This window comes from Balaenoptera ricei, chromosome 11 (assembly GCF_028023285.1).
Source record: "Balaenoptera ricei isolate mBalRic1 chromosome 11, mBalRic1.hap2, whole genome shotgun sequence".
Lineage (NCBI taxonomy): Eukaryota > Metazoa > Chordata > Mammalia > Artiodactyla > Balaenopteridae > Balaenoptera > Balaenoptera ricei.
The window spans coordinates 66,365,991-66,390,772 of NC_082649.1; the positions used below are offsets into that span (position 1 = coordinate 66,365,991).

At 53.7% G+C, this 24,782-nt stretch overlaps 2 protein-coding genes across 6 annotated transcripts in view; one reads left to right on the forward strand and one right to left on the reverse strand.

The window, feature by feature from the left end:
- The window catches only part of PTPN23 (protein tyrosine phosphatase non-receptor type 23), a 40,338-nt gene extending 20,532 nt beyond the window's left edge, over positions 1-19,806 (forward strand). For all 3 annotated transcript variants that reach the window (XM_059939481.1, XM_059939482.1, XM_059939483.1), the window contains exons 3-25: positions 11,045-11,172; positions 11,408-11,484; positions 12,105-12,154; positions 12,308-12,439; positions 12,682-12,762; positions 12,858-12,989; positions 13,074-13,121; positions 13,527-13,583; positions 13,711-13,769; positions 13,951-14,030; positions 14,144-14,258; positions 14,354-14,419; positions 14,791-14,936; positions 15,246-15,557; positions 15,638-15,792; positions 15,894-16,045; positions 16,133-16,312; positions 16,410-18,144; positions 18,221-18,405; positions 18,499-18,603; positions 18,679-18,817; positions 18,905-19,018; positions 19,099-19,806. In XM_059939481.1, the coding sequence (XP_059795464.1) occupies positions 11,045-11,172; positions 11,408-11,484; positions 12,105-12,154; positions 12,308-12,439; positions 12,682-12,762; positions 12,858-12,989; positions 13,074-13,121; positions 13,527-13,583; positions 13,711-13,769; positions 13,951-14,030; positions 14,144-14,258; positions 14,354-14,419; positions 14,791-14,936; positions 15,246-15,557; positions 15,638-15,792; positions 15,894-16,045; positions 16,133-16,312; positions 16,410-18,144; positions 18,221-18,405; positions 18,499-18,603; positions 18,679-18,817; positions 18,905-19,018; positions 19,099-19,578 (4,728 nt within the window). In that variant the 3' untranslated portion in view covers positions 19,579-19,806. The remainder of the gene's footprint in view (positions 1-11,044; positions 11,173-11,407; positions 11,485-12,104; positions 12,155-12,307; positions 12,440-12,681; positions 12,763-12,857; positions 12,990-13,073; positions 13,122-13,526; positions 13,584-13,710; positions 13,770-13,950; positions 14,031-14,143; positions 14,259-14,353; positions 14,420-14,790; positions 14,937-15,245; positions 15,558-15,637; positions 15,793-15,893; positions 16,046-16,132; positions 16,313-16,409; positions 18,145-18,220; positions 18,406-18,498; positions 18,604-18,678; positions 18,818-18,904; positions 19,019-19,098) is intronic.
- Positions 19,807-20,133: 327 nt separating this feature from the next.
- SCAP (SREBF chaperone) overlaps positions 20,134-24,782 on the reverse strand; it is an 84,427-nt gene continuing 79,778 nt past the window's right edge. Inside the window, exons 14-23 of one of the 3 annotated variants that reach the window (XM_059939485.1) lie at positions 24,490-24,678; positions 24,208-24,409; positions 23,998-24,113; positions 23,391-23,913; positions 23,189-23,274; positions 21,551-21,633; positions 21,271-21,437; positions 21,009-21,089; positions 20,612-20,818; positions 20,134-20,529 (exon numbers count right to left, since the gene is read on the reverse strand). In XM_059939485.1, the coding sequence (XP_059795468.1) occupies positions 20,284-20,529; positions 20,612-20,818; positions 21,009-21,089; positions 21,271-21,437; positions 21,551-21,633; positions 23,189-23,274; positions 23,391-23,913; positions 23,998-24,113; positions 24,208-24,409; positions 24,490-24,678 (1,900 nt within the window). In that variant the 3' untranslated portion in view covers positions 20,134-20,283. Of the gene's footprint in view, positions 20,530-20,611; positions 20,819-21,008; positions 21,090-21,270; positions 21,438-21,550; positions 21,634-23,188; positions 23,275-23,390; positions 23,917-23,997; positions 24,114-24,207; positions 24,410-24,489; positions 24,679-24,782 lie in introns of all 3 variants that reach the window. The other 2 variants (XM_059939486.1, XM_059939484.1) reach the window with 2 other exon arrangements.

Consider the following 24,782-nt stretch of genomic DNA (forward strand, 5'->3'; position numbering starts at 1 on the left):
ATTATGCTTATCTTCTCTTCTTTTTCTTTTTTTGTGAATCTGTTGTATGTGGTTGCTCTGTTTTTCAAGTATGTTAACTCCTTCCTATATCTACTTGCTTTAGACTGGTAGTCCAATAGGCTCAAACACCTTCTAGAAAAAAAAAATCTACATTTTCTTACTCTCCTCTCCCACATTTAATGATTTTGATGTCCTCTTTTGCATCTTTATGTTTATCCTTTTGCCATTCATTGTGGTTATCATTGCTTTCACAAAAGTTTTTTTATTATTTTAAAAATCTGTGTACTTTCTTGTTTAAGTGATTTACTTTCCAATTATGATTTTCTCTTTCCTATAGATTCTTACTGCTTTTGTTATTTATTTATTCTTTGGCTGTGCCATGCAGCCTGTGGGATCTTACTTTCCTGACCCTAGATCAAACCCAGGCCCCCTGCAGTGGCAGCACAGAGTCCTAACCACTGGACTTCCAGGGAATTCCCTCAACTTTTCTACTTAGATAAGACCTTTCAATATTTCTTTTAGGATAGGTTTAGTATTGCTGTATTCTTTTAGTTTTTGCTATCTGAGAAATTCTTTATCTCTTTTTCTATTCTAAATGATAATCTTGCTGGGTAGAGTATCCTGGGTTGCAGATTTTTCCCTTTTGGGACTTTGAATATATCTTGCCACTCCCTTCTGGCCTGCAGCATTTCTGTAGAGAAATCAGCTGATAACCTTATGGTTGTTCCCTTGTAATTAATTCTTTTTCTCTTGCTGCCTTTAGAGTCCTCTCTTTAACTTTTTTTAGTATGTCTTGTGTAGGTCTGTTTAGGTTTATCTTATTCAGGACCCTCTGTGCTTCCTGTATCTGGATATGTTTCCTTCTCTAGGTTTGGGAAGTTTTCAGCCATAATTTCTTCAAATACAGTTTCATTACCTTTTTCTCTTTCTTCTCCTTCTGGAATCCCTATTATGCATAGATTGGCCCAGTTTATGTTATCCCATAGGTCTCATATTGCTTTCATTTATTGTCATTTGGGTTTCTGTCTGCTGTTGTAATTGGGTGATTTCCATTATTCTGTCTTCTAGATCACTTATTTGTTCTTCTGCATTATTCATTCCTCTGTTCATAGCCTTTAGTCCAGCTTTTGTCTCTTCAAATGAATTCACTAATTTTTCTGAAGGCTCCTCATAATTTCTAGTTCCTTTTTACAGTAGTCTGCATTTCTGTCAATCCTTTCTCAGTTCCTTCAGTATTTTCATTATCTCCTTTTTTATTTTTGTTTATTTAGTTTTGGCTGCATTGGGTCTTCGTTGCTGTGCGGGCTTTCTCTAGTTATGGCGAGTGGGGGCTACTCTTCGTTGCGGTGTGCGGGCTTCTCATTGCAGTGGCTTCTCTTGTTGCAGAGCATGGGCTTTAGTTGCATGAGCTTCAGCAGCTGTGGCACGCGGGCTCGGTAGTTGTGGTGCACGGGCTTAGCTGCTCTGCGGCATGTGGAATTTTCCCTGTGTCCCCTGCATTGGCAGGCGGATTCTTAAGTACTGCGCCACCAGAGAAGTCCCTCATTATCTCCTTTTTGAACTTGGTGTCTATTAGACTGAAGAGGTCTGTTTCATTGTTTGTTCTTTCAGGGGTATTCTCTTGATCTTTTAATTGGGAATGGTTCCTTTGCTTCATTTTACTTATATTTCTCTTGCTGTATGAGTTGAGGAGAAACAATTATCTACTGTGGTCTTGGAGGGCTATTTTTATGTGGAAACATCCCTGTGTAGTCTGTGGGTTTAATATTTTTGGGTGTGAGGGCTGTTTTTAGTATGGATGCCTGCCACCTCTTTCCTCACTGTATGCTGGCTACCATCCCCTTAATAGGAGGTGTGACTGATATGCTGACCAGAGCCAGCACTGGATATTGAGCAGGGCCTCCTCTTTGCTCTGTGGTTTTCACTGCCTTGTCCAGGGCAGGGTGTGCTCCCCAGTTGTTGGAGTAGAAGCCCCCAGATCCGTTTCTGAGTTGCATTTCTGGTATGTGGTGCGAGGTAGGTTGGATTGGGGTGCTCCCACTGGGAGAGGAGCCATTGAGTACTCCTCCTCCTCCTGAGCTGTTCACCTGTGAGTGTGCTCCGTTGTGTCACCTTTCACCTATTGTGCAGACTCTCAGAGTACACTGTTATTGGCACTGCCCTCAGCCCCACCTCAACCATAGGTATGCTGGCAGTGCACCCTGGTACCTCTCAGGCTTTGTTTTCACAATGCCACCAGTGCAGATCCACAGAAGTCAGGTCCCAAGACTGCAGTAGTCGTGCACCTGGACCTGCTGTGGGTGCTGTGGAGGCAGCTCAGACCCTGGCTCGGCCCAGCCTCCTGGTGTACACGCCCACAATGCCCACAGCTGCTAAGGCCAGACCTGTCCCAGCTATGGGAGCACCAGTTTTCTGTTCGGATGTTCTGCAGGCACTGAATTTACAAAGCTGGCAGCGGAGGTGTAATTCTGCGGTTCGTTCAGCCACAGGGAGAGATTTCAGCTTTGCTTCCTAAGTCACACGGCCCCTGGGGCTCAGCTGTGATTTCAGCCCCACCTCTGTGTGTGGGCAACCCACTGGTGTCTGCACCCAGGGCTGCTGAAGCAGTGGCTAGAACGTGTGAGCCTGCCCAGGGTGGGAGGGAACCGAGGTGGCAGCTGGAGTGCACGGGCCTGCCCAGGCAGAAGGGAGCTGGGGCAGCGGCCGGAGCCCATGGAGGTAGGAGCCGGTGGGTGGGGAACGAGGCTGCAATGGTGGCCCCACCTCTCCCTTCCTGCGCCACTTAACAATGGCACTTTGCTTCTGTGGCAGCCTGGGCTTCTTCCATGAACACTCCTGGTCGCTGTGCCCCACACTCCAGCCCCTTTAGGCTGTCTCCATGCAGCCAACAGCAGTCCTCTCCCCAGGTCTGTCCTCTAAACCCCACGTTTCAGCATCCAGCCCCTGCCCATACCAGCAAAGGTGCTTCTAAGGCTGGGATGCACAGGGCAGTGGCACGGCCCATCTGTGTAATCTCTGGCTGTCCTGCCTGCCACTAACTGGTTGTTGCTCTCTGTGAGCCTTGGAAACTTCTTTTCTGTCCCTGCTGATCTTTCCACTGGTGAGGGGACTTCCCAGGGTATGGGAACCTCTCTCCTTCACCTCCCTCCTAGGGGCACAGGACCCATCTGCTTCCTCTTTATTTTTTTTTCCTTTTGTCTTACTCAGTTACATGGCGATCTTTCTTGTCCTTTCAGGTGTTTGAGGACTTCTGCTAGTGTTCAGTAGGTGTTGTGTGAGAATTGTTCCATCTGTAAATGTATTCTTTTTTTTTTTTTTTTAAAGAAATTCACGTTCTTTCTTTCTTTCTTTATTTATTTATTTATGACTGTGTTGGGTCTTCGTTTCTGTGCGAGGGCTTTCTCTAGTTGTGGCAAGTGGGGACCACTCTTCATCGCAGTGCGCGGGCCTCTCACCATCGCGGCCTCTCTTGTTGCGGAGCACAGGCTCCAGACGCGCAGGCTCAGTAATTGTGGCTCACGGGCCCAGTTGCTCCATGGCATGTGGGATCTTCCCAGACCAGGGCTCGAACCCGTGTCCCCTGCATTGGCAGGCAGATTCTCAACCACTGCGCCACCAGGGAAGCCCTGTAAATGTATTCTTGATGTATTTGTGTGAAGAGTTAAGTTCCATGTCCTACTACTCCACCATCTTGATTCCGATCCCCTTTATCCATTTTTTTTTTGGCTGTGTTGGGTCTTCGTTGCTGTGCGTGGACTTTCTCTAGTTGTGGTGAGTGGGGGCTACTCTTCGTTGTGGTGCGCGGGCTTCTCATTGCAGTGGCTTCTCTTGTTGGCGGAACATGGGCTCCAGACGCGTGGGCTTCAGTAGTTGTGGCACGTGGGCTCAGTAGTTGTAGCTCTCGGGCTCTAGAGCAAAGGCTCTGTAGTTGTGGCGCACGGGCTTGGTTGCTCTGCGGCATGTGGGATCTTCCCAGACCAGGGATCGAACCCGTGTCCCCTGCATTGGCAGGCAGACAATGTGCCACCTTAACCACTGTGCCACCATGGAAGTCCCCTTTATACATTTTTGAATCGAGTTTCTGTTGTTAAGTTGTAGGAGGTCTTCATATATTCTGGATATTAACCACTTATCAGATACATGATTTGCAGATATTTTCTTCCATTCCATGGGTTGCCTTTTCACTTTGTTGGTTGTGTCCTTTTGATGCTCAGAAGTTTTAAATTTTGATGTAGTCTAGTTTACAATTTGTTCTTTTGTTGCTTATGCTCTTCAAGTCACATCCAAGAAATCATTGCCAAATTCAGTGCCACGAAGATTTTCCCTGTTGTTTCTTCTAAGAGTTTTATAGTTTCAGCTCTTCTATTTAGGTCTTTGCTCCATTTTGAGTTTATTTTTGTAAATGGTGTAAAGTAAGGTTCCAGCTTCACTCTTCTGCATGTAGATATTTAGTTTTCCCAGCACCATAAATTGAAAAGACTGTCCCCCATTGAATGGCACCCCTGTCAAAAATCATTTCACTGTGTGTATTAGTTTGCTCTGGCTGCCATAACCAAGTACCCCAGACTGCTGGCTTAAACAACAGAAATTTATTTTCTCACAGTTGTAGAGGCTAGTAGTCTGAGATCAAGGTGTTGGCAAAGCTGACTTCTTCAAAGGATTCTTTCTTTGACTTGTGGATGACCATCTTCTCCCTGTATCTTCACATGGTTGTCCCTCTATGTATGTCTGTAGAAGGACAACAGTCATATTGGATTAGGGCCTACCTCTAGGATCTCATTTCACTGTAATTACCTCTTTAAGGCTCTATCTCCTAAAATACAGTCACATTTGGAGATACTGGGAGTTAGGACTTTAGTATGAATTGGTGAGGGGGGGCATTATTCAGTCCATAACACCATATATTTGAGGGTTTATTTCTGGGCACTCTCTTTTACTCCATTGGTCCATATGTCTTTATGCCAGTACCAAACTGTTTTGATTATTATAGGTTTGTAATAGGTTTTGAAATGAGGAATTGTGGGATCTCCAATTTTGTTCTTCTTTTTCAAGATTGTTTTGGCTATTTGGAGGGGGGGTCCCTTGAGATTCCATATGAATTTTTAGGATGGATTTTTCTATTTCTCAAAAAATGCCATTGGGATTTTGATGTGGATTACACTGAATCCATAAAAAAGTAAAATCCAAACACTGTATCACTTTAGGGAGGCTTGCCACCTTAACAATATTAAGTCTTTTAATACATGAGTATCAGGTGTCTTTCCATTTATTTATGTCTTTAATTTCTTTCAGCAAAGTTTTGTAGTTTTCTCTACGCAAGTCTTTGGCCTTCTTGGTTAATTTTACTTCTAAATAATTTATTCTTTTTGATGCTATTGGAATTGAAATTCAAAAAAATTTTTTCTTTAATTGTGATTGTTTAGAAACAACTGATTTTTGTGTATTGATTCTGTATCCTGCAACTTCACTGAATTCATTAATTCTAACAGATTTTTTGGGTGCAGTCTCTAAGGGTATTTTTACATATGAGTTCATGTCTGTGAAAAGAGATAATTTTGCTTTTTCCTTTCTAATGTGGATGCCTTTTATTTCTTTTTCTTGCCTGATTGCTCTGGCTGGAACTTCCAGTACTGTGATAATACAAGTGGTTGATGTGGGCATCCTTGTCGTCTTGTTTCTTGTGTGAGAGGAAAAGTTTTCAGTCTTTTACTAACTTAGTATGATGTTAGCTAAGGGCTTTTCATATATAGCCTTTATTATGTTGAAGTAGAGGTACTTACCTGCCTTTTAAAGAAGGTGACACCGTTCTTAAGAGGAAGAAAAAATTGTCAGGTGAATTATCTCATTTGCTACTCTGTTTGAAAGTAGTTAAGAACAACTGTTTCTATTTGAATAACAAAAGAGGATTTAAATAAAATTTTTATTTATAATTTCAAAGTGTAGGAGATTGTATCTTCCCCCCAAAGCAGGTATAATTAATTCGTATGTTTATATATGCTAAAGATATATTCTTTAAAGACTACTGTGTGTAAATTGAATTTTTAAAAACTATTAGTCTCTTATGTAGAAAATAAAAGGTGGAGTCACACACCAGTGTTATAATAATATTAGCTTATATAATTGCCCATGTACAGTGTACCTTTACTGGGATCTTTATTTCTTCATATGGCTTCAAGTTACTATCAAGTGTCCTTTCATTTCAGTCTATAGGACTCCTTTTAGCATTTCTTGCAGGGCAGATCTGGTGGTGGTGAATTCCCTCAGTTTTTGTTTAGCTGGGAATGTCTTGATTTCTCCTCAGTTTTGAAAGATTTCTCCTCAGTTTTGTCAGATATAGGATTTTTGGTTGACAGTGTTTTTCTTTTAGCACTTGGAATATATCAACCTACTGCCTTCAGTTCTCCAAAGCTTCTGATGAGAAACCTGCTGATAATCCCATTGAGGATTCCTTGTATTTGATGAGTCACTTCTCTTGTGCTGCTTTCCATGTTCTCTGTGTCTTTCAACAGTTTGATTATAATTTTTCTTGGTGTGGGTCTCTTGAGTTAATTTTACTTGAAGTTCATTAAGCTTCTTGGATGTTTATATTCATGTCTTTAGTCAAATTTGGAAATTTTTTTGCCATTATTTCTTCACATATTCTCTCTGCCCCTTTCTCTCTCTCTTCTTCTGCGACTTCCACAATGTGTATGTTGATCTGTTTGATGGTGTCTCACAGGTCCCTTAGGCTCTGTTCACGTCAATAATTTTTCTTTCTGTTCCTTAGACTTGACAATTTCAGTTGTCCTAGACTTTTGTTTTTAATATTTATTTATTTATTTAGGCTGTGCCAGGTCTTAGTTGTGGCATGTGGGATCTTTATTGTGGCATGCAGACTTATTAGTTGCGGCATGCGAACTCTTAGTTGCGGCATGTGGACTTCTTAGTTGTGACATGTGAACTCTTAGTTGTGGCTTGCATGCAGAATCTAGTTCCCTGACCAGGGATCAAACCCAGGCCCCCAGCATTGAGAGCATGGAGTCTTACCCACTGGACCACTAGGGAAGTCCCCTCAATTGTTATAGCTTTGATTTCACTGATGGTTTCATCTACCTACTCAAATCTGCCTTTGAATCACTCTAGTGAATTTTTCAACTCAGTTACTGTACTTTTCAGCTTCAGAATTTCTTTTTGGTTTCTTTTTAAGTTTTCTGTCTCGTTGATATTTCCATTTTGTTCCCTATGTCATTTTCTTGACTTTTTCCACATCTTCCTTTAATTCTTTGAGTATCTTTAAGACAGTTTTTTTTTAATAGTATAATTCTTTTTTTTTAAATTATTAATTAATTAATTTACTTATTTATTTTTTTGGCTGTGTTGGGTCTTCGTTTTTGTGCAAGGGCTTTCTCTAGTTGCGGCAAGCGGGGGCCACTCTTCATCGCGGCGCGCAGGCCTCTCACTGTCGCGGCCTCTCTTGTTGTGGAGCACAGGCTCCAGACGCGCAGGCTCAGCAGTTGTGGCTCACGGGCCCAGCCGCTCCGCGGCATGTGAGATCCTCCCAGACCAGGGTTCGAACCCGTGTCCCCTTCACTGGCAGGCAGAGTCCCAACTACTGCGCCACCAGGGAAGCCCCTAAGACAGTTGCTTTAAAGTTTTTATCTAGTAGAGCTGTCATCACATCTTTTTCAGGAACAGTTTTTTGTTTTTTTCTTGTTTTTTTTTGTTTTTGTCCCTTTGAATGAGTCATATTTTCCTATTTCTTTATATGTCTTGTATTTTTGTTGTTGTTGAAAACCGGACATTTGAATCTAATGATGTGGTGACTCTGGAAATCAGAATCTCCCCTTTCCCCAGGGTTTGCTGTTTGTTTGTCTGTTTGGAGTGTTGTAGGCTGTCTCTGTACCAAGAATCAGTCTGAGGTGTGAACTTAAAGTCTTCTCAGGTCTTTTCTGAGCCTTTGCCTTCCCCTGGGTGTGCATGATGACTTTCTAACTTCCTCTGAATATGTGGTTGCTTTTGAATCCAATAGTCCTCAATATCTGGCTCCCAAAAGGAGAAAAAGAGAAAAATGAAAGGATGAGTGGGGAGAAGCACTGGTGCTTTAAATCCCCTTGAAGTCACTTCAGCCAGAGGGGGCGGTGCAACAACAGTGTCCGCCTCCTCTTTGCACCTCTGAGATCAGAAGCAGGGCGATCAGCCCTGATCAGAGCAGATCCCTGATATTTGGAGGACAGCGTCCTCATTGCCCACCCTGGCTCCCACAGGCTGTGTGTGCAAGCTGCTCCAGGAACACATGCAAGGCTGCCTGCACAGGGATGGGCACTGGGTAGCTGCTATTGTGCTAAGGGCTGAAATTCACCAAAATTTATCTAAACATTCCTCTGCACGTTTGCAAGTCCTCAGTAGACTCCAGGAGTTCCAGAACAGTTATATCAGACAGATTCTGCTAGTGCATTTGTTGTCTATGTGGGGAGACGGATTTCTGGTGCTTCCTACTCTGCTACCTTCCCAGAATACTCCTTATAAATTAAATTTTAAAAAAGATTTTGTTTGAAGAGTTTGAAAACTGAGATAATCTTAACCCCTCAGACTACCACTGTTTTGTGCACACAGGTGCACATGCACACAAAACACCCTCAAGGGAGCATTGTCACCCAGCTCCAAAGCCTCTCCTGAGGCAGATCCTTTATGGTGTAGGGCAGGCAGCCTGCACAGAGCAGTGGGCTGGAGAGAGCCAACCCCAAGAATGCTCCAGATCTGAGGCTATTCCCAGCACAGACAGCTCACAGTAGGACATCAGGATAGTCACTTTCCCCTTCCTGGGGCTTGAGTTACTCATTGAAAGAGTGTGGGAGTTGGACTAGATCAGTGTTTCTTCAGTGAAACCACAGAACAAACTTTCTTACGTAGAAGGCTGATAATAATTATTTCAGTGAAAAAAAAATTATCAGATCAAGAAAACTCCCAGATTCAGCAGTGTATAAAGTGAAAATAAAATAGAGTAACTAAATGAACTATTACAGAAGTTTTAGAACACTGGTCCAGTTTTTAGTGAATTACAGGAAATTTATGAAAGCACAGAGATGTAGAAAGCAGAGACAGCATAAGTCAAGTTAACCTTTTACCATAACTCATTGATTTGCAGTGGAAATGGAAGGTGGATATAATCTGGAAATGTAGGCAGTTCTCTTTTCCTGATCTGGGCCTCAGTTTCCTCATCTGTAAAACTGGGCCTGAAGTAATTTTTTTTTAAAATTTTATTTATCTATTTTTATATTTAATTTTTGGCTGAGTTGCGTCTTCGTTGCTGCACGCTGGCTTTCTCTAGTTGCGGTGAGTGGGGGCTACTCTTCGTTGCGGTGTGCGGGCTTCTCGTTGCGGTGGCTTCTCTTGTTGCAGAGCCTGGGCTCTAGGTGCGTGGGCTTCAGTAGTTGTGGCACGTGGCTCAGTAGTTGTGGCTCGTGGGCTCTAGAGTGCAGGCTCAGTAGTTGTGGTGCACGGGCTTAGTTGCTCCGCGGCATGTGGGATCTTCCCAGACCAGGGCTCGAACCCGTGTCCCCTGCATTGGCAGGCAGATTCTTAACCAGTGCGCCACCAGGGAAGCCCTGAAGTAATTCTTTAAGAAGACTTTTCAGTTACTCTGGAATAAATTTTTGGTTCTGTGATCACAGGGAATAAAACTGACAGAGAGGGGCTGTGACACGCCTTATCCTTGCACTGGGCATTCTAGAGGGCAGAGAGGGAGCTTAGCATTCCTGTTGAAAGAGGAGACTGAGGCCCAGAGGGGAGATGGTCCCCCAAGACACTGCTGGGAAGTGGTGTTGAGTGGACTGGTGCTGGACTCTTCCTCCTCTGATGTCCCACAGGGTATCTGCGTCCCTTCTGAGCATCCCAGACAGAAGGCTAAGAGCCCAGCTCTGGAGTGTCTTGTCCTAGAGGATTTCTTTTTCTTTTTTTTTTTTTTGGGGTGGGGGACAGTGTGCTGTGCAGCATGCAGGATCTTAGTTCCCCCACCAGGGATCGAACCTGTGCCTCCCACCCCTGCATTGGGAGTGCGGAGTCTGAACCACTGCACCACCAGGGAAGTCCCCTAGAGGATTTCTTCTAGCTGGTGCCCAGCAGCTCTCTACTGGGCCCTTCAGCTGCTGGAACCCTGGTGTGGGGCTCTCTGGTCCCTCCAGCAGGTGGGGTTAGGGTATGCACAGCGATTCAAGCCCCTCCACTCTTTGTGCACCTGCTTCTTGGAGGGTATACTGTCTGTTCTTCCGTTTGTTTGAGCAGAGGGTTCACTTTGTTTTGTTTTTTCCCCAAATGGGACTAGCTTTATTGCTTACTATAAAAATTGAAAATTGTTTGTATAAAAGAATACATAAGCAATATAAAGAATCAAATATGTCTCTGTATGCATGTATAGGATAAATTACTTAAACCCAACTATCCAGGGATAATCACTTAACTGTCTAGATTTTTTTCTCTCTGTTTATATATCTAGTTGATATCAATTTCCATATGATTTTATAAAAATGAAATTATGTTGCTTATCTGTTACATGCTTTTTTCCCCCCAACAATAAATGTGTTATGGACGTCTTAACATATCAGTAGAGATCCTTGTCTTCAGTTTTCATGGCTGCAGAGTATTCTCTTTTGTGGGTAGCCTTGACGTAATTTATTTAATCCTCTTTAATGGAAGTTTTGGTGGCATCCAGTATTTGGCCCTGTTAATGTTGTGATAAATATCCTTGCATGCTCATCCAAGCATTTGCTTTTCTGGATTTCTTACTGTATATTTTTAGATACAGAACTGTGGGTCAAACATTAAGTACGTTAAAATTTTTAATGCATGTTTTAAACTGCCTCCTGGAAAAGTGGGACTGATTCAGTCCAACAGTCCCGGCTGGTAGGATGGTTGTTGAATGACTACAGGTAGCTGTGGGCTTTCTTTGGGTCCTTTAGACTGTGCAGTCCCCCAGCTCTGATTATTTCCTGGGCATTTGTGGGTGGACAGCCCTGCCTGTCTTCTACTCCAAATGACAGTAGGCCTGCTTCTCCCATCCGTCCCCCAGAATGCTGTTCGTGTCCCACGGGACTTTGAGGGCTGCAGTGTCCTCCGCAAGTACCTGGGCCAGCTCCACTACCTGCAGAGTCGGGTCCCCATGGGCTCAGGCCAGGAGGCTGCTGTTTCTGTCACCTGGTGAGAGCTGGCAGGGCTGGGGGGAGCCTGGAGGTTGCCTGGGACAGCCCAGGGGTGTCTGGGCGGTGGGGATGCCCCTCTCCCCACCACCCCGCTTTCTTTTCCTTGCTACACAGCATGGGGAGTGGCTTGGTGTGGTCTCCCCAGGCCTCCCTCCCATCCGACGCAGCACTGGGGGTGGCGGGTCGCTTCACCAGCTCCTTCCCTCGAGATGACTGGGGTGGCCTGTCCACAGGACTGAGATCTTCTCAGGCAAATCTGTGGCCCATGAAGACATCAAGTATGAGCAGGCCTGCATTCTCTACAACCTTGGTGAGCTACCTAACCCCTTCCCCATGGCCCTACCTCCCAGCCCTGCCCACCCCATCTCAGCTCAGCAGGAGGCCACAAGGGCAGTGGGCTGATGGAAGGAAGACACCTGGATTCTGACCCTCCACTGCCTTCTCACAGCTCTGCTGGTGCCTCTCTTCTGGGCCACAGGGAGCCACCCTGCTGGGGAGAGGCTCTACTAGGCTGGCTGCCACATGGTGTTGCTACTGTGTGCTCCGGCCCAGAGGGATGGCCTCTCTTTTCTGACTGGACAGCTCCCGGCCCCCCTTGTGGCTTGGGTTGCTTCCAGCAGGAGGAGAACAAGGCTGGCCTAGACTGGCCTTGCGTCAACCCTGAGGGCTCAGCCTGGGGAGCCCCGAGTCCTGTGTAGGCATCCCTGAGGCTCTGAGACTGGACTTGTAGGCTGAGGGCTGTGGAAGGCAGGAGCCCCTTTCCTTCCACCCAATCCCTGCCTGGTGCAGAGCCAGAGACTGAGACCCCATTTACTCCAGCTTTGGTGTCCTTGGACCAACTGCCCCAGTTCTCAGACCCCTGTTGTCCTGATCATGAGTGACACCAGCAGCTCCAGGCTAGCCCTGACCCCATGTTCTGTGCCTCCCCAGGAGCGCTGCACTCCATGCTGGGGGCCATGGACAAGCGCATGTCTGAGGAGGTGAGGAGGGTAGGGGCAGTGGGTGGGTCATAGGACAGAACCAGGGAGGGGTGCTGAGTGTTGTCAGCCTCCAGAGTGTGAATCCTGCCCCGTGGAGCGGACACAGGAAGCTCTGTGGCTCTGCTTCTGGCATCCTCCCCTGTTCTCTCCCAGGGCATGAAGGTCTCCTGCACTCACTTCCAGTGTGCAGCAGGTGCCTTTGCCTACCTGCGTGAGCACTTCCCTCATGCCTACAGCGTTGACATGAGCCGGCAGATCCTCACTCTCAATGTCAACCTCATGCTGGTGAGGAGACACCCTTGTTGGGGCCGAGTTGAATCCAGGGGCGGGCACGGTTAGGGCTGGATCCTAGAGGTCCTGTGCACATGGCAGTGAGGGACAAGCAGAGGCCTGGGCTTTGACCTTTTGAGCCCCAGGTGGATCAGGAGCAGGGCTGTGCTGCTTGGAGTGCGGGAGGCTGGACGGAGAGGGCATCCGTGTGGTCTGTGCCGCTGAGGAATGGAGTGCATCTCCATCTGCTCTTCCAGGGCCAGGCTCAGGAGTGCCTTCTAGAGAAGTCCATGTTGGACAACAGGAAGAGCTTTCTGGTGGCTCGCATCAGTGCACAGGTAGGGACAGGGATAGACGGTGGCCCTCAAGGGACTGATGCCAGGCTTTTGGTTTACTCTCGATCCCCAACTTATAGCCCTGTCCTGGCTTCTAGGTGGTGGATTACTACAAGGAGGCGTGCCGGGCCTTGGAGAACCCTGATACCGCCTCACTGCTGGGCCGGATCCAGAAGGACTGGAAGAAGCTGGTACAGATGAAGATCTACTACTTTGCGGCTGTGGCTCATGTGAGGGCACCGTGGCCACCAGGGCTGGGCTGGGCTGAGTTGCCATAGCCCAGGAAGTAAGTAGCGATGTCTCTTCTTTCCCAGTTGCACATGGGGAAGCAGGCTGAGGAGCAGCAGAAGTTCGGAGAGCGAGTGAGTGAGCCGTGGCCAGGAGGGGACTCTGGACTGGTCCCAGCCTTGTTAGTCAGATCCTTGTGGGGACCCTTCTTCTGTCTCTCACCCCCACATCCCTGGCGGCCCCCCGCCGTAGACCTGGTGTTTCTCATGTGTTGTCCCATTTGTGCAGCCTTCATCCCCAGGGGACGGAGGAGGCACAGCAGGCTCCCCTTAGGGGATGGCTGGTGGGAGATGTAGGCTGTGGGGTGGAGCTGGTAGACGCTAACCATGGTGCTGTTGGCTGGACTGGTGCGTGGCTACCTCCTCAGCTCCTTGTCTTCTGATGGGTCACCTGATGGCCAGATGGCTCGGTGGGGGTTGGGGTGGCGGAAAGAGTAGGGTCCAAGCAGGGAAGGACGGACTGGTCTCTGTCCCCCGCAGGTCGCGTACTTCCAGAGTGCCCTGGACAAGCTCAATGAAGCCATCAAGCTGGCCAAGGTAAAGATGAGGAAGAGCCTGGCTGCCCCTCGGAGCCTGAGAGAACAAGGAGCAAGCCTGGTGGGGCTGAGGGGTCTCCTGGCACTGGCTGTGGTTGGCACTGAGCACCCCCATCCCTACCCTACAGGGCCAGCCTGACACCGTGCAAGACGCACTTCGCTTCACTATGGACGTCATTGGGGGAAAGTGAGTTTCTGGGGCTCGGGGTGGCTCTGGTTCCTTCTTGTTAGGAGGGGTCTTGGCCTTTTGCCTGCATCGTTGGGAGGAAGCCACCAGGGCCAGAGAGTAGTGGCCCACGTGGGAGGCTAGGTCCTGGATCCCTGCTGATCACTCAAGACTCCCCATTCCTCCTTCTCCTGACCCCCAGATACAATTCTGCGAAGAAGGACAATGATTTCATCTACCACGAGGCTGTCCCAGCACTGGACACCCTTCAGCCTGTAAAAGGTCTGAAGCTGAGGGGAGGCCGAGGATTGGGGTAGGGATGAAGATGGGACAGAAGAGAGGCAGTCGAGGTTCGAGTGGGCCTGGTCTCTACGATTCTTCCTCACCCCTCCCAGGTGCCCCCTTGGTGAAGCCCTTACCAGTGAACCCCACAGACCCAGCTGTTACGGGCCCTGACATCTTCACCAAACTGGTACCCATGGCTGCCCATGAAGCCTCGTCGCTGTACAGGTGGGCGGGACAGGCAGGCCCTATTAGCCCAGGTTGGGTTGGGATACCTCAAAGAGACATGGGCTTCCAGCAAATTGCTGTCACTTCTCCTGCAGTGAGGAGAAGGCCAAGCTGCTTCGGGAGATGATGGCCAAGATTGAGGACAAGAATGAGGTCCTGGAGTGAGTGCAAGGCTGGGGTGGGAGGCATGGAGGGTACACACCAGACCTCTGTGGGGTCCCCAGTGCTGCCTGCGACAGGGAGAGGAGTAAATGAAAGGTCTGTTGACACCAGCAGGCCTCCTGGCTGCGCCCTCCCTGCCCAGGGTCTTGTATGCTAGATTTGTAAGTTGAGAGTCACGCATTTTGAGAGGAGGATGTCCCATTGTTTCCAGCAGTGCACTGGGCATGTTCTGTGGTGGCAGTTGGGATGCTGATTTGTTGTCTGTTAGGACCTCAGACCTTGCTTCCGTGGTGGGGGCTTGCCCTGGTGGGCTCCTTGTGTAGCTGAGGGGTTGAGCCAGCACCCACCTGGTCCCGTTGCCCCCCAACAGCCAGTTCATGGATTCAATGCAGCTGGATCCTGAGACAGTGGACAACCTTGATGCCTACAGCCACATCCCACCCCAGCTTATGGAGAAGTGTGCGGCTCTCAGTGTCCGGCCCGACACTGTCAGGAACCTCGTCCAGTCCATGCAAGGTGAGTGAGGAGGAAAAGCAAGCAGGTGGAGGGCGGGAACGTGGGAGTCATCTGCTGCGGCCTTCTCTGTGTCCCTTGTTGACCGAGGATGGAGGTTTTCACCTCTCCCAGCACCCATCACAGCACCCACCGCACACTTCAGCGAACCACCGCACCCTGTGCGCCCTCTGTCTGCACTGCTCAGCCAGCACTGGGCTGCACGCAAGCCTGACTGAGGGGGCAGTTCTGTCTCCTGGGGGATGGGCCAGAGTGGGTGCCTGGTCTGCCTGCCACAGGAGCTGACCCCGCCTCCTCTAAACACGCCCCCAGTGCTGTCAGGTGTGTTCACGGATGTGGAGGCCTCCCTGAAGGACATCAGAGACCTGCTGGAGGAGGATGAGCTGCTAGAACAGAAGATGCAGGAGGCAGTGAGCCAGGCAGGGGCCAGCACGGCTGTCTCCAAGGCCGAGTTGGTAGAGGTGAGGCGAGAATGGGCCAAGTACATGGAGGTCCACGAGAAGGCCTCCTTCACCAACAGTGAGCTGCACCGCGCCATGAATCTGCATGTTGGCAACCTGCGCCTGCTCAGTGGTCCTCTGGACCAGGTCCGGGCCGCCCTGCCCACGCCAGCCCTCACCCCAGGTGAGCCCCCTACCTGTCCCCATGGGGAGAGGCTTGGTGCTGGGGTTTTCTCTGGCCTCACTGACCACTGCCGCTCCCAGAGGACAAGGCAGTGCTGCAGAACCTGAAGCGCATCCTGGCCAAGGTGCAGGAGATGCGGGACCAGCGTGTGTCCCTGGAGCAGCAGCTGCGTGAGCTTATCCAGAAAGATGACATCACGGCGTCACTGGTTACCACAGACCATTCAGAGATAAAGGTGGGGCTGGGTGAGCAGTGTGCAGGGGCTGACTCTAGGCTTCACCCTTAGGTGGTGAGGCCCTGAGTGTCTGTCCTCCACCCCCCATCACACTCCCTCAGAAGCTGTTTGAGGAGCAGCTGAAGAAGTATGACCAGCTGAGGGTGTACCTAGAGCAGAACCTGGCCGCCCAGGACAACATTCTCCGGGCACTGACAGAGGCCAACGTGCAGTACGCATCTGTGCGGCGGGTGCTCAGTGAACTGGACCAAAAGTTAGTGTCTGGCCCTGTGCCTCTACCCAGTCCTGCCCAGAGCTGGGCTCCAGTTACTCACCTCCTGCCGGCCCTTCTGCCCGCCAGGTGGAACTCCACACTGCAGACCCTGGTGGCCTCCTATGAAGCCTACGAGGACCTGATGAAGAAGTCCCAGGAGGGCAAGGACTTCTATGCAGACCTGGAGAGCAAGGTGGCCGCTCTCCTGGAACGGGCACAGTCTACCTGCCAGGCCCGCGAGGCAGCCCGCCAGCAGCTCCTGGACAGGTGAGTGTGGCCCTGGGGCTGGGGTGCGGCTGCACCCCAGACCGAGGTCGGGCTGAGGGGCTGTGTGGCTCCACTTCTTCCCTACCTCGTCCTACAGGGAGCTGAAGAAGAAGCCGCCGCCACGGCCCACAGCCCCAAAGCCGCTGCTGCCCCGCAGGGAGGAGGGCGAGGCAGTGGAGGCAGGGGACCTGCCTGAGGAGCTGCGCAGCCTGCCCCCCGACACCTTCCTGGGGGCGGCTGCCCCACTCCACTTCCCCCCTGGCCCCTTCCCCAGCTCTGCAGGCCCAGGACCCCACTATCTCTCAGGTGCCTTGCCGCCTGGTACCTACTCAGGCCCTGCCCAGATGTTGCAGCCCAGGGCCCCCCAGGCCCTAGGGCACCCTGTGGTGGCCCTGGCACCTGGACCTGCTCTCTACACACCCGGGGCCTACACACCAGAGCTGGGCCTCATGCCGCGATCTTCGCCGCAGCATGGCATGCTGAGCAGTCCCTATGGGGGGGTGGGGCCCACCCCACCGGCTGCAGGCCTGCCCTCAGCCCCACCTCCCCAGTTCTCGGGTGCTGAGTTGGCCGTGGGGATTCGGCCAGCCACCACCACAGTAGATAGCGTCCAGGCCCCCATCTCCAGCCACACAGCACCACGGCCAAACCCTGCCCCTGCTCCTCCCCGGCCCCGCTTTCCGGGGCCGCCCCCCCAGCCGCTGCCCGTGCCCTACACATACCCGATGGGGGCCAAGCCACCCCTCGCAGTTCCCCCCGCCCAGCACCACTTTTCTCCTGGGATGCCCACAGGTTTTTCAGCCCCGAGGACTGGGCCCCAGCCTCATCCCACACGAGCGGTGTTTGGGCCCCAGCCTCCCCAGCAGCCCCTTCCACTCCAGCATCCGCACCTCTTCCCGCCCCAGGCTCCAGGACTGGTACCCCCACAGACCCCCTATCCCTTTGCCCCTCAGCCTGGTGTCCTGGGGCAGCCACCACCCACCCTGCACACCCAGCTCTACCCAGGCCCCTCTCAGGACCCTCTGCCTCCCCACTCAGGGGCGCTGCCTTTCCCCAGCCCTGGGCCCCCTCAGCCTCCCCATCCCACCCTGGCATATGGTCCTGCCCCTTCCCCCAGGCCCCTGGGCCCCCAGGGCCCCCCCCTTTCCATTCGAGGCCCTCCGCCTGCCAGCCAGCCCGCCCCCACTCCCCACCTGGTGCCTTCACCTGCCCCGTCACCGGGGCCTGGCCCCGTACTTCCTCGGCGCCCTGCAGCAGAGCCAGCCGTGTGTCTGCGCCGAGGTGCTGCGAGTGCAGATCTGCTCTCCTCCAGCCCTGAGAGTCAGCATGGAGGCGCTCAGCCTCCTGGGGGTGGGCAGCCTCTGCTGCAGCCCACTAAGGTGGATGCGGCTGAGGGCCGGCGGCCACAGGCCCTGCGGCTGATCGAGCAGGACCCCTACGAGCACCCGGAGAGGCTGCAGCAGTTGCAGCAGGAGCTGGAGGCCTTTCGGGGCCAGCTGGGCGATGCAGGGGCTCTGGACGCTGTCTGGCGGGAGCTGCAAGACGCACAGGAGCACGATGCCCGTGGCCGTTCCATCGCCATCGCCCGCTGCTACTCACTGAAGAACCGGCACCAGGACGTCATGCCCTACGACAGCAACCGTGTGGTGCTGCGCTCGGGCAAGGACGACTACATCAACGCCAGCCGCGTGGAGGGGCTCTCACCGTACTGCCCACCTTTGGTGGCCACCCAGGCCCCCCTGCCTGGCACAGCTGCCGACTTCTGGCTCATGGTGCATGAGCAGAAAGTGTCAGTCATTGTGATGCTCGTGTCCGAGGCCGAGATGGAAAAGGTGAGAGGGAGAGGTTGGGTGGGTGCCCAGCAGGGAAACTGGACAACCAGCCCTAACTGCCCTGATTGTCCTTCAGCAAAAGGTGGCTCGCTACTTCCCTACCGAGAGGGGCCAGCCCATGGTGCACGGTGCCCTGAGCTTGGCCCTGAGCAGTGTCCGCACCACCGAGACCCACGTGGAACGGGTGCTGAGCCTGCAGTTCCGGGACCAGAGCCTCAAGCGCTCGCTCGTGCACCTCCACTTCCCCACATGGCCGGAGTTGTGCGTCTGCTGCCCTGGGCGGTGGTTGGGGGGCTGGGAGGGTGGTGCAGCCTTGGATCAGGTCTGGCTCAGAGATGCCGCCCCACCCCGCAGAGGCCTGCCGGACAGCCCCAGCAACCTGCTGCACTTCATCCAGGAGGTGCACGCTCATTACCTGCATCAGCGCCCCCTGCACACGCCTGTCGTCGTCCACTGCAGGTAGGTGTGGGTAGCTCCCGAGTGGCCCTCCTCTGGGGGCTCCTGGGCTGGCCTTACAGCCCCTTCCTGCTGCAGCTCCGGGGTGGGCCGCACGGGAGCCTTCGCACTGCTCTACGCGGCTGTGCAGGAGGTGGAGGCTGGAAGTGGGATCCCTGAGCTGCCTCAGCTGGTGCGGCGCATGCGGCAGCAGAGGAAACACATGCTGCAGGAGAAGGTGAGGGCCCGGGCGGGAGCTGGGATGGGCCCTCCATCCTGGGTGACGGGCCCTGCCCGGCTGACCAGGCCCAATGCGCCCCTGCAGCTGCATCTCAGGTTCTGCCATGAGGCGGTGGTGAAACACGTGGAGCAGGTCCTGCAGCGCCACGGCGTGCTCCTTCCGTGCAAGCCCGCAGCTGGCGCCAGTGTCACCCAGAAGGTGAGGGAGGGAGCTCCTGGGGGCTGCTAGGACTGACACTGCCTCGTGGACTCCGTCTTCACCCACTCTTGTCTCCTCAGAATCATCTTCCTCAGGACTCCCAGGACCTGGTTCTCGGTGGGGATGTGCCCATCAGCTCCATCCAGGCCACTATCGCCAAGCTCAGCATCCGGCCTCCCGGGGGCTTGGATTCCCCAGCTGCCGGCCTGCCAGGCCCTGTAGAGCCCCCAGGCCTGCTGCCACCCAGCCTCCCAGAGTCCACCCAGCTCCCATCCTCCTCCCCACCCCCTCTCTCTTCACCCCTGCCTGAGGCCCCCCCGCCTGAGGAGGAGCAGCCGGTACCTGAGGTCCCCAGCCCGGGGCCCCCCTCCTCCTCGCTGGAGCTGCTGGCCTCCCTAACTCCTGAGGCCTTCTCTCTGGACAGCTCCTTGAGGGGAAAGCAGCGGATGAGCAAGCATAACTTTCTGCAGGCCCATAACGGGCAGGGTCTGCGGGCTGCCCGGCCCACTGACGACCCCCTCAGCCTTCTGGATCCACTCTGGACACTCAACAAGACCTGAACAGGGTTTGCCTGCCTGGTCCTTACACTATGTTGTCTCCCATGCCAGTCTGCCCCTCTTGAGGTGGGGCCTAGTCTTACTCCCATTCCTGCTGCCTTCAGCCCTGCCTGGCCCAGCCCACAGCTCTATGGGGTAGAGATGCATCACGGGTCTTGGGTCAGGTTCTGCTCCTTTGTGGGACCTGACATTTTCAGCTCTTTGCTGTTGAATAAACAAACCTGTTCTGTGGCCAGTGTTTGCTCAGCGCTGCTCCCCGGGAGGTGGGGGGGGGCTGGGCCCCAGCAACACCACCTTCAGTAAGCGTGGATGTGGAGGGGGTCACCTTGGTTTCCACACCTGTGAAGTGGTTATGCAAGAAGGCCTCTAGAGCTGGCTTGCTAAACTTCCCCAGCCTGTAAACTGTTCCTCTGACTTGTATGGCTTCTGGCAGGAGCTGCTGTGAGCTGAGAACGGTCTAACCAAGTGCTGCACTTCAGGCACCGGGAGGGTGTAAATGATGCCAGAGCTCATCCAGGGGAAGACACAAGTGGCTCACAAAGCCCCTGGCTGATGATGTGATTTTTAAAAAAAAGTTTAATATTACAGTCACGAGGCAGGACAGGACAGTTCAGAGGCAGCTTCCCAAAGATTCAGCTCTTCCCCCAGTCCAGGTCCAGCGCATTGCCCCACAGAGCACCCCAGCCAGACGGGCAGGGAGGCCCACCCTCAGTCCAGCTTCTCCAGCACAGAGGGCACGTACACTAGGCTGAGCTCGCTGCCAAAGTTGCAGACAATGGCAGCATTGTCCAGCACCAGGATCTGGCGGGCCGGCTGGGCCTCGCTGTTCTTCCCCAGGTAGACTGTCTGTAACAGGTCCCCGTAGTTTAGGTCCCAAAAGGAAACACAGCCCTGGCCGCCGGTCACCAGCAGGTTGTCTGAGATGACACCCAAGCTTGCACCACAGCCCAGGTCCTGGAGGCAAGGACAGGACAGGCTTGGTGTCTTGAATCCTTCCCTAAAACACCGAGAATCCCGTGGCCCCCAACATGCCTACCTGCTGAATGGAGTAGAGCCTGATGCCTGTGCTGCGGTCCCAGATGCTGATGAGGTCATCTAGGCCACTGCTGATGACGCAGGAGGTGGTACAGGTGAGGGAGGTGACATCCCCACGGTGAGCGAACATGTGGCTGACCCGGCTGCCAGTCAGCACATCCCACAGGCAGATGGCCCCATCTTGTCCTCCACTGGCCAGCACCATGGTCTAAGGGAACAGGCACAGGGGAGCTGGTCACTGTGGTGAAACACCTCTGTCCACAAGGGTGGCTTAGTGCCCTGGTGGGTGGGAACCCTCACTCTGCTTCACAGAGGCCCTTGGGGACCAGCTCCCAGGAGTTAGAAACAAGGGCCATGGGCCTGGCTTGGTACCCCTGCACCCCGCCCATGGCCCTCACCTGGTCAATGTACACAGTCGTGATGGCCCCTGAGTGGCCTTGCAGGGTGAAGAGGCAGCATGAGTCCTCCAGGCGGTACACCTGGGGCAGGAACAGGTATCAGATTCTGGTCTCTCTGGGATTTTCCAAATCACACTTCAGCCAGGAATTCCCTTCCACAGTTCATCCAGGACACCTCCAGCCACTCCCTGGCTGACCCCATGTGCTCCCCACCCCCTGTGCTGGGCCACCCCAGTGCCCAAGAGATGGTGCCAACACTTACTCTCAGTGTGTGGTCCTGGCTCCCAGTCACGAGGCGCCCGGCAGCTGCCTTCAGGGCTGTGATGGGCTTCTGGTGTGCACAGGGCACTGTGTGGGTCAGGTGACAAGCCACTGCGTCACTGCTGCTGTACATAGGGGATGTGGGGGAACTACCCCGCCCCGGGGCCCCTGGGGACAACAGGCCAAGTGAGGGATCTCCGAGAAGACACCCTGCAGGCAGCCCCTGTGCTCCACCCACACCCACCAGGTGCAGGCACCCAGCCCAGTCCAGGTCCCCTGACCTCGGAACTGCAGTGGGCTGAGGGCTGTGTGAGTCTCCAAGGAGAAGAAATCAAGGGAACCGTTGAGCCGGGCAGCCACAATCCTGGAAGAGAAGAGCGGCTCTCCCTTAGATCCCCCAGCCTTGGGGCTGAGCACCACGGGCCCTTGACAGGCCCTTCCTACTGGCTGTGGGAACAGTGGAGCCATGAGGGACCGTGGCCAAGAGGGAAGCACAGGTGCTGGGGACCAGGTTGCAACTCCAATTATTAACCTCTGTGCCTCAGAGTCTTCATCTGTGAAATGGGAACAACTGTAGCCACCTCTCAGCGTGGTCATGAGGAGTAAATGAGCTAGTATGTGTAAAGTGGTACCTGGGGAACATCATGTAAGATTGGAAATTAAAAACAAAAACAAGGGGGATGGGCAGTCCCCCTCCACGGCCTGGAGCTAAAGGAAAGGCTTCAGGGGAGGAGAAACAGGACCTAAGGTGGGGCTATGTTTTAGAGCCACAGAAGGTGCTGCTGTCTACATCACAGAAAAGCAGCTTCAACCCAAGCACCACCTGCTCCATTTCCTTTTTCCACAAAGAAATAAGGATTATTCTCCACTGCCCCGATTCCTAGGCACAGGTTGACGGGCAGAGATGGAGACATTTGCCGTGTGGCCCCAAAGCTTTGAAGTGGGTGGGGTTCACAATCTTACTCCAGCAAAGGGCAATGCACATCTTCACCTCTGCCCATAATCTGAAGGATCTATGGCAGAGATGGGGAAGGCACAGAACAGGGGTGGGAGGGAAAGGGAGGAGAGACCATGGAACTTTGAGGGTTGAGCTGAGACATGTGGGCTGTCCCTAAACTTCAAAAAAAAAAAAAACAGCAGCAGGGGAGAATTTCCAAGCGTGGAGAGCACAGTGAACTTGGCCAGACTGCAGGGTAGGATGTTAGCTAAATAAGGCCTGAGCAAGAAGCCTGGCAATGGCAGGAATGACAGCAGCAGCCAACAGAAACTGAGAGGTAAGAGCAAGGGGTATCCCCACCCCAAGAAAATAAGGCTCCAGCTTTAGCTTAGATGGTGGGACCACGAACGGTCAGGGACCCTGTGAGGAAGAGCCAGCATGGGTCAGGCAGGTGAAGCGTTCAGCAAAGGCACCTGGTCATGGGTGAGGCCCAGGTTTCTCAGCCCAGAGGTGGGAGCTCAAGCCTGAGAAGCTGGGGATCCTCCTCTCCCAGGGAGTGTGTGATCGAGCCCTGGCAACACCCAGCCAACAGCCGTGCTGAGGAGGGAGGCATGGACAGTGTCCAGCATCAAAGGGGAAGAAAAGACGGTTCTTCTGAAAATGCATTTTTCTGTAACTGAAAACCCAGGAAACCTAGAAAGGTCAGTATTGACAGGCTACCTAGAGCAACTCTGACTTCAGAAGGGTGAGGAGAACTGCTCACTCTCCATGTGCCAGGCCCTATTCTAAGTGCTTCCTACCTGTTAACTCTTTGAGCTGTCCCCCTCCCACTGAGGTGGACTACCTGCTGTTCACAGGTGTGGGGCTTGGCACCGAGTAGGGAAGTCAAGTCACACACCAGTGAAGGGGAAGCAGGGCTCAAACCTCAGAGTGTGCTGGGCTGGGCTGTCTAGGGTTGAGGCAGGCATCCTAGCACTCGCACCTTTTGTCCAGGAAGACGAGGGCCGTGATGCCCGAGGAGACCTCCTCGCTGCTGCAGCGCAGAGTGCCCTCGATGGCGTCCCACACCTGCAGGCCCAGAGGCTGTGAGCACCTGCGAGCTGGGAGGGCCCACAAACCCCCTGCACAGACAGCCCCTCTGCCCACCTCCAGCCCCTCTGCCCACCTCCAGCCCCTCTGCCCACCTCCAGCCGGCCACTGCTCCGCCCCACCACGATGAGGCTGCCCTGCAGCTCCAGGCTCCAGATGGAGCCATCTGCGCTGGGGGCCCAGGCGAGGGAAGGGGAGCCCTTCTCAGGAGGAAAGCCCCCCTCGTCCTCAGGGGCCTGGGGCAGCGTGGGCCCGGGCGAGGGTGGGCGCAGGGCTGGTGTGTGGACGGGAGCCATTCCCTCCTCCTGGTACAGTCGCTGCACCAGGTGGCTGAAGTCATAGCCTGGGGAGGCCTGAGCACGGCGGCAGCCCGCCCGGTACCGGGGCTCGGGCTGAGCGGGCTCTAGGAGCTGTGGCTGCGCTGAGAAGTTGGTGTCGATCAAGCAGGTGAGGTCCGGCTGGTCCCCGAAGAGGGAAGGTGGTGGAGGGCCCCGGGGACGATGCCGTAGCGGAGGACTGTCCCCAGGCTCCTCTGGACCACCCTTCCCACCGTCCGACAGCTGTTCCCAGCTCTCCTGAGCCTCCAACACGCTGCCAACACCACTGTCCTGGCGCTGCCTGCTGGGGGGCAGGGAGGGTGGGGTGAGGACAGTGGGGCACAGATGCAGGGCAGGGCATGGGTGGGAGGTGGGGGGTACCTACCCCGGGTGTGGGATGCGAGTGAGGCAGTCTCCAGTCTGCGCGTCCCACACACACACGTGGCCTGCCAGGCAACAGCTCACCAGCAGCATCCCGTCACTGGCCAGACACTCGATGTCCTGCGGAAGCACAGCATGGACATGGACATGGGCACGGGCGCTGGCGTCTGCGTGGCCCAGGCCTCAGGCGCCCCCAGCTCCCACCCGCGCTCACCATGAGGTGCCCGCGCAGCACCAGGGGCACAATCTCCGTCTCGGGTGGCGCGTAGCCGTAGTCATCGCAGGGGAGCTCCCCACGCCGCCGCCGCCCGGGCCCCGAGCCGGGTTGCCCATAGTTGCGAGGGCAGAGCACGCGGTATAGGCAGAGCAGCAGCAGCACGAGGACGATGCCCGAGGCCAAGCCGAGTGCCGCCACCCTACGCCGGGCGGAGCCTGGTGAGGCGTGCCCCATCCCCCCCCATCCCTGCCAGCCGCCCCCCTCCCTCGTGGGCCTTACTTGTACAGGGTGATGTCTCTGTGCGCCTGCGCCGTGCCTGGCCCCTTGGGGCCGGCCTCCCAGAGCCCACCCTGCCCAGGCGGCGGCGGGGGCCAGGCACTGCGGCCGTCCTGAGGGTGCCGCCCCTCCAGGGCCTCCCTCGGGTTCAGGCGGAGCGTGACTGGGATGACAGGCAGCAGGCTGATGTACCTGGGGCCGGGCAGCGGGCAGCCTCAGCAGAGATGCCCTCGGAAGGGACCCCCCTCCTGCTGCTGCCCCAGTCCCCCTCTCTGCTCTTCACACGGGACTCAGCT